The following is a 12,566-nucleotide window of genomic DNA, read 5'->3' as shown; positions in this document are numbered from 1 at the left end:
TCCAACTGCATTTCTGGAACTGAAGAAAGAAGAAATAAAACAACGACAGGTAGGATTCTTTTAAATGGAGTTGTGGGTGGGTTGTGAGCACGGGGCAGAATTGGTGGCTGTTCCAGCAGAGATTTTGGGATCAGCAGAACTCTGCTGTCTGGGCAAAATGTTCCAGTCCTGAGGCTGGTGTTGGACATGCATATTTGATAAGGTCTGTGTGCTGCCTCTGAGTTAAGTGCTGATATTTGGTTGCACAGATAGAGCAGGAGAAACTGGCTTCCATGAAGAAACAAGATGAAGACAAAGAGAAGAGAGATAAGGAAGACAAAGACAACAGAGAGAAAAGAGACAGATCCAGGAGTCCAAGAAGGTAATGAAAATGCACAGGCAGCATATCAGGAACGGAGGGAGGACACGTGGCAGAGAGGAATTAATTGAGCTGTGGAAATACTTTCCTTAGCTATTGTAGCAGGCTGGCCTGACCTACTGCTGAACAGGAACTGCAAGTAAACCAGAGCAGCTCTGACAGGGGTGTTCTTTTTAGTGGTTTATCTGTTCCAGGCTTTGTTAGTTTTAGTTTTGAGGGGGTTGGGTTTTTTTGTTTGACGTCTCAATTTGCCAGTCAGTCAGCAGCAGAAAGCTCAGTCCTGTGTGTGCTGTAAGTGCTGCAGGTGTGCTGGCTGTCCCTGGCTGCAGTGCCTGTGGGCTGCTGGCTGTCCCCTCACTGTGGGTGTCCCTCTGTCTGTCCCCAGACGCAAGTCCCGCTCGCCGTCCCCGCGGCGGAGGTCGTCGCCCGTGCGCCGCGAGCGCAAGCGCAGCCACTCGCGCTCGCCCCACCACCGCACCAAGAGCCGCAGTGCCACCCCTGCCCCCGAGAAGAAAGAGGCCACCCCTGAGCCAGAGCCCTCCGTGAAACCAAAGGAGACTGTTGTGCAAGAGGCAACTTCGAACAGGTGAGAAATCTGTGCGTAGAGCCATATGTTGCCTTTAAAAAGTGGAGTTGTCGTCCTGATACTTCACTGGAGCTTGGCTTGGGCAATGCCCGCTCCTCCCTGTTCTCCTGCAACAGCCAAACCATTTATTTTATAATCTTCAGTGAGGTTTCTTTGTCCTGTGTAGAATTCTAAGGGCAGTGTGCTCTGCTGCCACTGTGATTTCATTGTCTTGGTTGCCACTGACACTTGTGACAATGTCTTGACTTCCAGCTGGTTGTCACCGTGTAGCCTCTATGTTGCTTATTCTCCTTTTTGAATCATTGTACCACATTTTAACTCTTTTCACAGTTCTGGAGCAGTTTGTCAGAGAATGGGAAGGAGAACGTTTGTTGCAAGGGAATCTCTTGTTAGCTTCTAAAATGTTACTCTGCAAGCTGTGGTTTGTATGTGCTTACAAATGAAGTGCTTCTTTTAACAGTGACATCCCTAAAGCTCCTAAACCTGAACCTCCTGTACCAGAGACTAAGGAAACTTCACCAGAACGTAATTCAAAGAAGGAGAGAGAGAAGGAGAAGGAGAAGACTCGTCAGAGATCCCCAACTCGATCCAAGTCCAGGTCAAGATCCCGATCCCGTTCTCCATCTCATTCTCGACCCAGAAGGCGCCATAGATCACGGTCAAGGTAGGGCTTCAAGAGCTGACTGTGAAGGTTGAGAACATTTTCTGCTGTAGGTGCCACTTTAGTTCTTGGTTAGTGATGTTTTAGAGGTGTTGAGCTGTGGATATTTTGGGCCAAATGAGAAGAATGCATTTGGTGCATAAATGTGTTTGTTTATATTGATTTATGAGAAGATGCTCACGGTGACCAGCATTGACCCAAGAAGGGTCAGTGGGCTGCTTAATACTGATAATGGGAATTGTGTTGCCTTGCCTTAGGACATGGGTTTGATGCTGCAAATGCTGTAAAATACTTTCTTTACCTCCATTTTTTTTATTATTCTACTACTTAATAGAAAGGTGTTAAACTTCAAAGCCCTGATTGTGTCTGTACATTTGGCATCCTCACCTAAATACAGCCCTTGGAGGAAAGCAACTCGGCTCTCAGTGCCCTGAGGACAAATTTCCTCAACTCTGGGAAGTTAGGTAGTTGCTTTTCCTTGGGATTTCAGATTGTGACAGGTCTTCCTCCCCTAGAAGGCGACCCAGCCCGCGGCGCCGGCCGTCCCCGCGCAGGAGGAGCCCGCCCCGGAGAATGCCTCCCCCACCCAGGCACAGGAGGAGCAGATCCCCCGTCAGGCGGTAAGAGCCCTGCTTTTTGAGACATCTGCAAGTGCTAAACCTGGAGAGTTAAAGGGAGCTGTAGCTGTGTTAGCAAAATCCCCTCCTTCATCTCACCTTAGCGCTGGCAGGTGTGTGATGAGAGTGATGGAACAACTGCGCTGTCACATTTCCTAAGCGTGTTGTGGGGGAACGCAGTTGCAGCTGTGAAATGATTTCTTCTGAGTTAGGGTAGTGATGAGGATTCCACCTTTTTGAAAAGTGGCAATTTCAGAGCTTTTTTTCTTTTTGACTTCTTCAAATGGCTTTGGGTAGCTCCCAGCACAGACTGACATGACATCTCTTAGGGCTTTTTTGCTTAAGTCTAAGTACTTTTCTTTCCTGCCTGGGGAAAAAAAAATGAGAACAGGTAATTGGATTTTACTCGTTGGGAATTTTTAATTATGACTTGTATTTCTATCACGTAAAATTAAATTTGGACTTGAAATATGTTTCTTCTTCGTGTTCTCTTACTTAAGATTCTTCAAGATTTGCCCTTTGGTGGTGAAAGTCACGTTTTTCACAGCATAAGAATTGTTGCAGAGGCAAAGCTCTTAGCTGCCTTGCAGAGTAAATGATGTGCTTTTGGCAGTGTCAAAATAGACATTTATCTTCATGGGGAGAGAACAGATTCTGATCCTCTTCATAGGAAGAGAATCAAAGTGATGCTTCTTGTGTACAGCAGTTGTTTTTGAGGAAGGAACACTTCTCTTCCTTTCTGTGACAAGGTGTTGACTATTTCCTGAGTTTGTCAATATGTTCATTTCACACAGTTACTGGGAAAACTGTGAAAAGTATCAAACATGTATGTTGCAAGATGTACAAGAGCTCCCTTTCAGCAAATGTTTATCTCACTCAAGGTAGGGTTTCTTTTTTCCAGGTTCTCAGGAATTCTGCAGCCAAAGGTGGATTCTGCAGGTACACAATTGCAACAGAACTTGCCACAAATTTTGCCGCAGAATTCTGAGGCCCTACCTTTTAAAATTGCAAAGTAAAGATGAAAGACTAAAACATAAGGATGGATAGATGGATTCTGAATTGTTAAGTTGTTAAGTTGTCTGAAACTTTCACCTCCTGGTGTAAAACATTTTAGTGTCTTTGCACACTAAACTCTTACCCAGATCTGCTCTGGAGATCATTAAGTCACACGTGCTAACACAGGCAATTCTCTTAACCACCCAGAAGTTAGAGAGCCCAACCAAAACTAATTGTTTCCAGGGGCAAAGCTTAGCCATAGCCTGTAGCTTGACAGAAAGCCAGTGAAGGTGACACTAACAATTTTTAGCTCACGATTGTAGTTTAAGAATAACTGTGAAAGATTGGTCATTATCCTCCTCTTCTCCAAACCGAGTGTCGCAGGCTGTCCACCATGTTCGGGAAGTGCTGTTGTCTGTGGCTCAGTGTCTGTGCTTGCAAACAACCGCAGTTCTTTGTTCTTTGTGCTGACATGTTCCCCTCTGTGGCCGGGCGGCACCTGACGTGAGCTTTGATTTGCAGGAGAAGACGCTCCTCGGCCTCGCTGTCCGGCAGCAGCTCCTCCTCCTCCTCGTCGCGGTCCCGCTCTCCACCAAAGAAGCCTCCCAAGAGACCCGTGTCCAGCCCCCCCCGCAAAACGCGCCGGCTGTCCCCCTCGGCCAGCCCCCCCCGGCGCCGCCACCGGCCCTCGCCCCCCGCCAGCCCCCCGCCCAAGCCCCGCCGCTCGCCCACCCCGCAGCAGTCCAGCCGCGCCCGCAAGAGCCGCGCCTCCGCCTCGCCCAGCCGGCCTTCAGGTGAGACCTGTCGGGCCTCCGGGTGAGGGACCCTTGGGGCTTCAGATGAGGGACCCCTGGGGCTCCGGGTGAGGGACCCTTGGGGCTCCAGGTGAGGGACCCTTGGGGCTTCAGGTGGGGGACCCTTGGGGCTCCAGGTGAGGGGCCCTTGGGGCTCTGGGTGAGGGACCCTTGGGGCTCCGGGTGAGGGACCCTTGGGGCTCCAGGTGAGGGGCCCTTGGGGCTCCGGGTGAGGGACCCTTGGGGCTCCAGGTGAGGGACCCTTGGGGCTTCAGGTGGGGGACCCCTGGGGCTCCAGGTGAGGGACCTGTCAGGGCTCCAGATGAGGGACCCCTGGGGCTCCAGGTGAGGGACCCTTGGGCCTTCAGGTGAGGGACCCTCGGAGCTCCAGGTGAGGGGCCCTTGGGGCTCCAGGTGAGGGACCCTTGGGGCTTCAGGTGGGGGACCCCTGGGGCTCCAGGTGAGGGACCCTTGGGGCTTCAGGTGGGGGACCCTTGGGGTTCCAGGTGAGGGGCCCTTGGGGCTCCAGGTGAGGGACCCTTGGGGCTCCAGGTGAGGGACCCTTGGGGCTCCAGGTGAGGGACTCTCGGGCCTTCAGGTGAGGCCTGTCAGGGCTTCAGTTGAGGGACCCTTGGGGCTCCAGGTGGGGGACCCCTCAGGCCTTCAGGTGAGGGACCCTTGGGGCTCCAGGTGAGGGCCCCTCAGGCCTTCAGGTGAGGGACCCCTTGGGCCTTCAGGTGAGGGACTCCTCGGGGCTCGGCTTCCACCTGGACTTCTGTTCCCTCAAAAAGCACGTGTGCGTTTTGTAGGATTGGGAAAGTGCGAAGGGATGGTGTGGGTTGCGGCTGAGCTGTTTGGTCTTGTCTTGTAGCGCCCAAGCATAAGAGTACTGAGAAAAGAGAATCTCCTTCTCCAGCACCCAAGCCCAGGAAAGCGGAATTGTCGGAATCAGGTAGGGCTCTGGCTTCTCAGCTCTGCTCCTGGGTGGGGTTTGCAGTCCACAATACTCAGTGCTGGGCCCTCCTGGCAGCCTGGCATTGAAAGCAAGAGTTTTCAGAACTCTAAAGATGAGCACTCCTACTGCCTCGCTCTATCCGAGGTTGCTCGGAATAAAAGTTCAGCCAAAGCATTCAGCCTTATGTTATCCTGAGATTTGAGTGGGGGAGAACCCCATCGCTGGTGGTGTGCTGTCCAGAACTTTGCTTCTGCCTGCATAAGGCAAATCTGTATCCTTGGTTTAAGGGCCCTGTCCTTGTGTGTCCTTACAGAAGAAGACAAAGGAGGCAAAATGGCTGCAGCAGATTCTGTCCAACAGAGGCGCCAGTACAGGAGGCAAAACCAACAGTCTTCATCTGGTATGGAGCACAGAAATTCCCTAAAACTGGCTTGTAGTTTACTTTTGCAGGAAGTAGTTAAGTTCAAATACAGATTAAAACTATTTGCTCTGTGCTCTGCAGTGCTATTGTAAACTTAATTACGGATTTGCCACTCATAATGAGGTCACTTTAATTATTGCTCAGGGAGAATAAAAGTATGACTTTTAAAGGTTATTACATCTTTTGTTAATGGGTTTTTATCTTTAAAAGTCATGCTTCTAAACTCTTAACATCATGCACAAATATTGTGTGCTGTGGATTACTTCATCTGTCCTTACATAGGACTCTTTTATGCTTGAGATCAGTAAATTCACCTGGGTATTTTTGTCCACATAGTTGCAAAAAGCAACTGCAGTTCAGCGTGTATTCAGCTTTGCAAGTATTTTTACCCATCTCTGGTAGATTTATTTACTACTTTAGTTCAACCTATAAGTTTAGCTGATCTGCTTTTAAATTTCGGGCTCTCGTTTTGCGGGCAGGGATTTGCCTTGAACTGCAGCAGCACCCTGTTAGTGAGCAGTGTCACAAGGCTCATTTTACTCTCAATCTACATTTGCAGATTCTGGTTCTTCATCTTCCTCAGAAGAGGAGAGGCCCAAGCGGTCGAACGTGAAGAACGGGGAGGTGGGCAGGCGCCGCCGGCACTCGCACTCGCGCAGCCCCTCACCCTCGCCCCGCAAGCGCCAGAAGGAATCCTCCCCTCGGTAACTGCTTCAGCTTAACCCATCCCTTCCTCTTGCTGAGCGTTTATCTCTCTGCAACTCTCACCCAACACACATCGAGTCATGCCCACTCTGCCCAGTCTTCTTTCAAGGTTTCCTTGCCATTACGCTCATTTGGTAAAAATTGCTGTGACCTTTGATAGTGTTCATTTTTGCCTCAGATCCGTGGCAGATCTGTTTTGTTTTGTTTTCCCTCCACTGCTCTCAGGATGCAGATGGAAAAGAGGTGGCAATCACCAGTGATGAAAAGGTTGGTTAGAAATTCATCCTCTTAAACAGGCTGTCATTTATTTTGGCATGGATATGCATTTGCCATCCTTTGTCCTTTAGGATTGCACGCTCACGGTGAGGGAAATTCAGACTGATGTGCTGGACCTGGAACCATTTCACTGGCAGAAAGAGAAGGAGCAGCAGCTGCTCTGTCCCTCACTGCTCACCCCTTATTAATTCACATCAGCCCGTGACATCAATAACTTTGATGTTGTTGCATCTCAGTGATGCCTGAAAACAGCTGAACACTTGTGTTCCTCGGGGTCTCCTCTCTCCAGACACCCAGCTTTGGGTGAGCAGTGTTGGATTCCTGCTGCCACTGACTCAAACCCTCCTGCACACTTGCAACAAGCAATTAAGATCTTGATCTTCTAGGTCAGAGATAATTGGAGTTTTCAAAACTCTCATTCCTCGCTTCATGAGGTATTTGGAACTACTGGAAGTAGACGAGCAGTAAAACAGCAGTGACTTTTTTATTTGTGACACTTTTTGTTCTGTGTTGATCAAGGAATATAGAAAGGTGCAGGAAGCTTGATGGGTTTATTAATTGGATGTAATGACCCTTGAGCAGGCTGTAATTAAGCCGTAGCTAGCAGATACTCACAGCACACATCATGATGTAGGAGATAAGGATGACTCCTTCACCAATACAGACCTTCCTAATTATGGATCCTGTCAAACATTTCTATGGAAAACAGGTTGGGATTCAAAGGCTTTGATCTTGTTTTGCAACACACTGAATTCACGTACTGCCTGTTGCATAAATACATGTTTAATTAGGGCAGCTAGTACGTTTGAAGGCTGGGGGTTTTTTGGATCATAAAAGAACATTGTTTTTTGGAGCAAACTCTTTATCTATAAAAGTGTGTCTCATTGTCTTGGAGAACAATACCCAGATATTTGAAATCAAATCTCACTTCATGTAAATGAGCTGCTTTGCTTTTAAATTGCTCTCGTTTTTCCCTTATCCAGTCATTTTATCTTAATTGCTTTTTTTTTTTTTAAAAAGGAATATTTCACTTTACCAATATTCCTCTCCTTTAAAATTCTATGCAAGTATGTGTTGGATTAAAATTCCCCCTTCCAGAAGTCTGTTGGAAACCCTGCAAAGCAGAAAAGGGCTCATTTGGTGAACAATTTTAATCCAAAGAGCTGCGGTTTAGCAACCGCTCTGGTTTCTTTCACTCCATTTCAAGAAATAAATAATTTCGGATTTCAGATGGAGCACAGTTTCACACTGTGAAGAAAATTACCTCCACCCAAGGCAAAATCAGCACATGATCCATCACTTATTCCAACCATTTGGTCTTTCTCTGGCTACAGGGTGGTGATGGATCAGGTTGTGCAGATGTGGAATTGTGTCCTGGCTGATGTGGTGGGCTCAGGGTCACGGTCAGACACAGTGGTGGGCTCAGGGTCACAGTGAGACCCCCGTGGTGGGCTCAGGGTCACAGTGAGATCCCCGTGGTGGGCTCAGGGTCACAGTGAGACCCCCGTGGTGGGCTCAGGGTCACAGACACAGTGGTGGGCTCAGGGTCACAGTGAGACCCCCGTGGTGGGCTCAGGGTCACAGTCAGACACTCATCATTTCACACTCTACAGAAAGATTTAAGCATTTCGCATTAGCGCTCCCGGTAGAGTTCCATGTTAAGTTGCATGAAAGGAGCAGATTCTGTGCAGTGAGAGCAGAGCACGCAGCAGCTTGTGGCTCAGCTGGCAGTCCCCTGACCTGTGCCTGTTGTCTGCAGCAGGAGGAGGAGGAGCCCCTCGCCGCCCCCCGCGCGCCGGCGCCGCTCCCCTTCGCCGGCGCCCCCGCCCCGGCGCCGCCGCTCCCCGTCCCCGCCGCGCCGAAGGTACCCCCGCTGCGGGCTGGGGAAAGGGCCCTGCTCCCTGCGCCTTCGCTGGGAACCTCGGGGGGATGGATGTCCTGGGCTGCTGAGGTCGGGGGTGGTGGGTGCGTGGCCTGGATGTCATTGGGGTGCTGCTGCAAATTCGCAATCAGAGAGTCATGGGGTGGTTTGGGCTGGGAGGGTCCTTGAAGGTCATCCAGTCCAACCTCCTGCCACGGGCAGGGACACCTTCCACTAGCCCGGGTTGCTCCGAGCTTTGTCCAGCCTGGCCTTGGGCACTTCCAGGGATGGGGCAACCACAGCCTTTCTGGATAACAACTTTTAAATGTTTTTATTTTAAACTCTTAAAACTTCTAAAGAATTCTAGTTTAAATTTTGAGAAGTTTAAAGAACTCTAAGAGTCCTTTTCCCCCCTCTTTGGGTGCCCTGCTGACTGACTGCCATGCCTGGGTGGGCCCTGAACGTTGGTTCTCTTTGCAGGTCTCCATCACCACCCCCGCGCAGACGGTCTCCCTCTCCACGGAGATACTCCCCCCCGATCCAGAGGCGATATTCCCCGTCTCCCCCTCCCAAGAGGAGAACAGCTTCTCCTCCTCCCCCTCCCAAAAGAAGGGCCTCCCCTTCCCCCCAGTCCAAGCGCAGAGTCTCCCACTCCCCACCTCCAAAGCAGAGGAGCTCCCCTACTGCAAAACGGCGCTCCCCTTCCGTATCTTCCAAGCACAGGAAGGGGTCTCCTCCCAGCAGATCCAACAGGGAAACACGTTCTCCACCACAAAACAAAAGGCATTCACCTTCACCACGGCCTCGAGCTTCCCACCCCTCCTCCAGCCCTCCGCCGCCGCGCCGGGGAGCGTCGGCGTCGCCGCAGAGGAGGCAGTCACCCTCACCCAGCAGCAGGCCCATCAGGAGGGTGTCCAGGACGCCAGAACCCAAGAAAACAAAGTAAAAAAACCCTCTCTTGGCTGCTTTGGGTTCGCTGTGGGGTGGTTGTTTGGTTGTAATGGAGTGAAAGTATTTAGGGAGTTATAGATTCCCAGGATGGTTTGGGTGGGAAGGGCCCTTAAAGCCCCTCCAGTGTCACCCCTGCCATGGGCAGGGACACCTCCTGCTGTCCCAGGCTGCTCCAAGCCCTGTCCAGCCCGGCCTTGGGCACTGCCAGGGATCCAGGGACAGCCACAGCTGCTCTGGGCCCCTGTGCCAGGCCTGCCCACCCTCCCAGGGAGCAATTCCTTCCCAATATCCCATGTAACCCTGCCCTCTGGCAGTGGGAAGCCATTCCCCTTGTGCTGCCTGCATGAAAGATCTCCTCTTCCTCCTTTATAAGACCCTGCCATGAGGTCTCCCCAGATCCTTCCCTTTAATTGCTGGCTTTAAAGAAAACCTGACTTTGTCCTTCAGCCTAACTGTGGAAGAGGTCCAGCACTTCTCAGTAGCTCAGAAATAATTCCATAAGTGGCCATTCATGATAAACTGCTAAAATTGTAAATATTTTTGTCTTTGGTGAGATGCTGCATTTCTGAGCTGACAGTGAAAAGTGGGGTGCTGGTTTCTGAATTTCTTCAGAAGGGAAATGTACCTGAATGAAAAGACTTGTATAATTAAATAGCATTGCTGTTCTCTTGCCTTTTAATGCGATTATAACTTAGTTAAACCAGAAAGGCAGCAATCAGTTCTGAGCAGCAGCAGGGTTGTTTAACAGCTTTTCAGGCTGCATTATCCCTCTGCATTATGGATCCGCTCTGCAGCTGGATTGCTTTGCCTTTTTATTAATCTATTTATTTTTTTAAAATCAATTTAAATCTTCTAAGTGCGGCTTGACCAAGTTAAAGCGCAGGTGTTGATGCGGCTTTTGTGTGTGACCTGTGACTCTTGTGCTCCCCAGGGCTTCCACCCCCAGCCCCCGGCGCGTGTCCTCGTCCCGGTCTGCGTCAGGGTCACCTGAGACAGCTCCCAAAAAGCACCAAGGACCTGCCTCTCCTGCCCGCTCTCGCTCTCCTTCTGCAAACTGGTCACCTGCAAAAAAGGCCAAGAGCCCAACTCAGAGCCCATCACCTGCCAGGGTATTTGTCTGCTCATACAGCAGCACTGCTTGGGGTTCTAGGGAAGGCTCTTGTCAGGAAGGCTGAGCTGCTGAGCAGCCCCAAGGGGGAAATTCACAGGGGGGAAACCTGCTCGGGGTCATTCCTCATAGTTAAACACTTCTAAAAACAATTTGTCTTTAAAACAAAATTTTTATTAAAAAATTTCATTAAAACATAAAATTTTCAAGCTTAACATCTCCTAGTGTGGAAGAAAATGGTGTTCTGTAGAAAATCAGACTTCTGGGGGAAAAGTCTGTCCTTTTTCATGAATGTACACAAGTTTCATGCTCAACAGAGTGAGGGGGGCTTATTGATGTTCAGTATCCTGTGTGCAAACTCAGAGTATTCCAACAGATTGTTTGGTATCTTCACCTCTTCCTCTTCTGAGGTGTTTCCCAGGGGCATTTCCATTCTTTGCCAGAGAAGTTTGAAGCCTTAAAGATGAGTTGTAACATCTACTGAATTATTTCTTACAGAATTCAGATCAAGAAGCTGGTGGCAAGAAGAAGAAGAAAAAGAAGGATAAGAAGCATAAAAAGGATAAAAAGCACAAGAAGCACAAAAAGCATAAGAAGGAGAAGGCGGCGGCGGCCGCAGCAGCTGCTGCTGTGGTAGCAGCAGACACCACCTCAGTACAGGGAGACCAGGAAGCAGAGACAGAACCCAAAAAGGTGAGAATTTGGGACTTTGTAAAGGCCCAATGTGAGCAGACAGGGTGGGTGTGCACAGCTCTGCTGGTGGGATTTGGGGTGGGTGGGATTTGTAGTGTATGGGATTTGGGGTGGGATTTGGGGTGTGTGCGATTTGTGGTGTGTAGGATTTGGGGTGGGTGGGATTTGGGGCACGTGATTCCGTGTGGGGATTTCAGTGCTGGGAGGGCTCAGCCTGGCTGGGCCTGGGGTGTTTGAAGCAGCTCTTTTGTGTTTGTTTGAAGGAGACAGAAAGTGAACCCGAAGACAACCTGGATGACCTAGAAAAGCACCTGCGGGAGAAGGCCCTGAGGTCCATGAGGAAGGCGCAGGTGTCCCCCCCCTCCTAGGCCAACCCTTTGATATAATGTACATTTTATTTGGTTTGTACTCAGAATTCAATTTCAAAATTGCTAAATGTGTTTGAGCTTTAGAATATAACATTTGTTGTAATAATTGCTAGGTTGAGGTTCACCATGTACAAAGGGCATGGATTTACATTACAAAAGGTGTCCACAGTGTACTAGTGACATTCTTTCATTGACAGCATAATTTCATTTAGAGTGAGACTTTCTAGAAGCAGTAGAAATTTGTTTTGGAGGTTTGAAACATGACCGTCAGTTCCCTCATTTCTTTGAAATCCAGCAGAGCCTTGAGCAGAGTTTGTGAGGGTCTCATTTGACTTCTTTTGTATCACTTACATGATGCTACTAACCTTTGTGGTTTGTAGGCTTGCCCAGGAGTAAAACCACTGCAGAATTCAAGGCAGTACATCTCTATTTTAATGCTTTCTACTGTTGCCTGTATAGTCTCCATTTAAGCCAATCAAGAATAGCAGTTTAGAGTGGTACATAAATGAAAGCATGTTGTTTACCAGGACACTGTGGGTTTATATTGATGTAACATGTTGATTTGGAACACTGGAATTTCATTTGTATTTTTATGTTCTTTTTTTAAAGGGCAGTTTCCATGATCAGCAGTCCCAGAAAAAAAAAAAAAAAATTCCTTCAGTTCCATAAATTTTGTTTGTGAGCTGTTGTTGCCCCGTTCATAAATCTTGTCTCGTTACGGTTCTTCAGAATGGTCTGAGCAACTTTCAGAGCTGTGTTCTTTGAAAGTTTAGAGGAACCTGAACTTTGGATATTGTCATGTTTTCACTGTTCTTTGTTTTTGTTTTTTTAACTAAAGCTATATAAAGCTTGTGGATTAAACAAAATAAATTTCTAAATTTAAACAGATGTTGGCTATTTTTATCTGGACGTTTACATTTGCTAATCAGCTTTGTTTTGTGCAGGGCTAATGACTGCTCGGAGATGAGAAAGCATTTGATCCACTGTGCTGGCTCTGGAAAAACTGGGGCTTTTAACTGGCCTGGCAGAGCAGGAAAAGCCCTTTAATTAGTGATGCTCCTGTGGAGTTCTTGCCAAGCAGGAGTCAAACAGCCTTACCTGGGCAGTGCTCTGAGAGGATGGAGAAGCTCAAACTCAATATTTGCTGTGAAAATTGCTGGTCAGAGCAAGTCAAGTGTTTCAAGGCCCTGCAAGAAATGAACAGCAGGTTTGATTA

The 12,566-nt window shown here is 48.9% G+C and overlaps 1 protein-coding gene across 6 annotated transcripts in view; it reads left to right on the top strand.

Moving 5' to 3' along the window:
- The window catches only part of SRRM1 (serine and arginine repetitive matrix 1), a 17,874-nt gene extending 5,640 nt beyond the window's left edge, over positions 1–12,234 (top strand). For 2 of the 6 annotated variants that reach the window (XM_066204238.1, XM_066204243.1), the window contains 15 exons: positions 1–49; positions 249–361; positions 744–944; positions 1,405–1,608; positions 2,121–2,225; positions 3,741–4,012; positions 4,884–4,964; positions 5,281–5,367; positions 5,948–6,092; positions 6,319–6,360; positions 8,129–8,233; positions 8,711–9,172; positions 10,113–10,290; positions 10,788–10,982; positions 11,246–12,234. The exon at positions 1–49 is cut by the window's left edge and continues 122 nt beyond it. In XM_066204238.1, the coding sequence (XP_066060335.1) occupies positions 1–49; positions 249–361; positions 744–944; positions 1,405–1,608; positions 2,121–2,225; positions 3,741–4,012; positions 4,884–4,964; positions 5,281–5,367; positions 5,948–6,092; positions 6,319–6,360; positions 8,129–8,233; positions 8,711–9,172; positions 10,113–10,290; positions 10,788–10,982; positions 11,246–11,350 (2,344 nt within the window). In that variant the 3' untranslated portion in view covers positions 11,351–12,234. The remainder of the gene's footprint in view (positions 50–248; positions 362–743; positions 945–1,404; positions 1,609–2,120; positions 2,226–3,740; positions 4,013–4,883; positions 4,965–5,280; positions 5,368–5,947; positions 6,093–6,318; positions 6,361–8,128; positions 8,234–8,710; positions 9,173–10,112; positions 10,291–10,787; positions 10,983–11,245) is intronic. The other 4 variants (XM_066204240.1, XM_066204239.1, XM_066204242.1 and 1 more) reach the window with 4 other exon arrangements.
- Positions 12,235–12,566: the final 332 nt, after the last annotated feature.

Source organism: Chamaea fasciata, unplaced genomic scaffold (genome assembly GCF_029207755.1).
Source record: "Chamaea fasciata isolate MVZ Bird 193981 ecotype frontalis unplaced genomic scaffold, bChaFas1.0.hap1 SCAF_26, whole genome shotgun sequence".
Lineage (NCBI taxonomy): Eukaryota > Metazoa > Chordata > Aves > Passeriformes > Sylviidae > Chamaea > Chamaea fasciata.
This window is presented reverse-complemented; position numbering and strand designations above follow the sequence as displayed.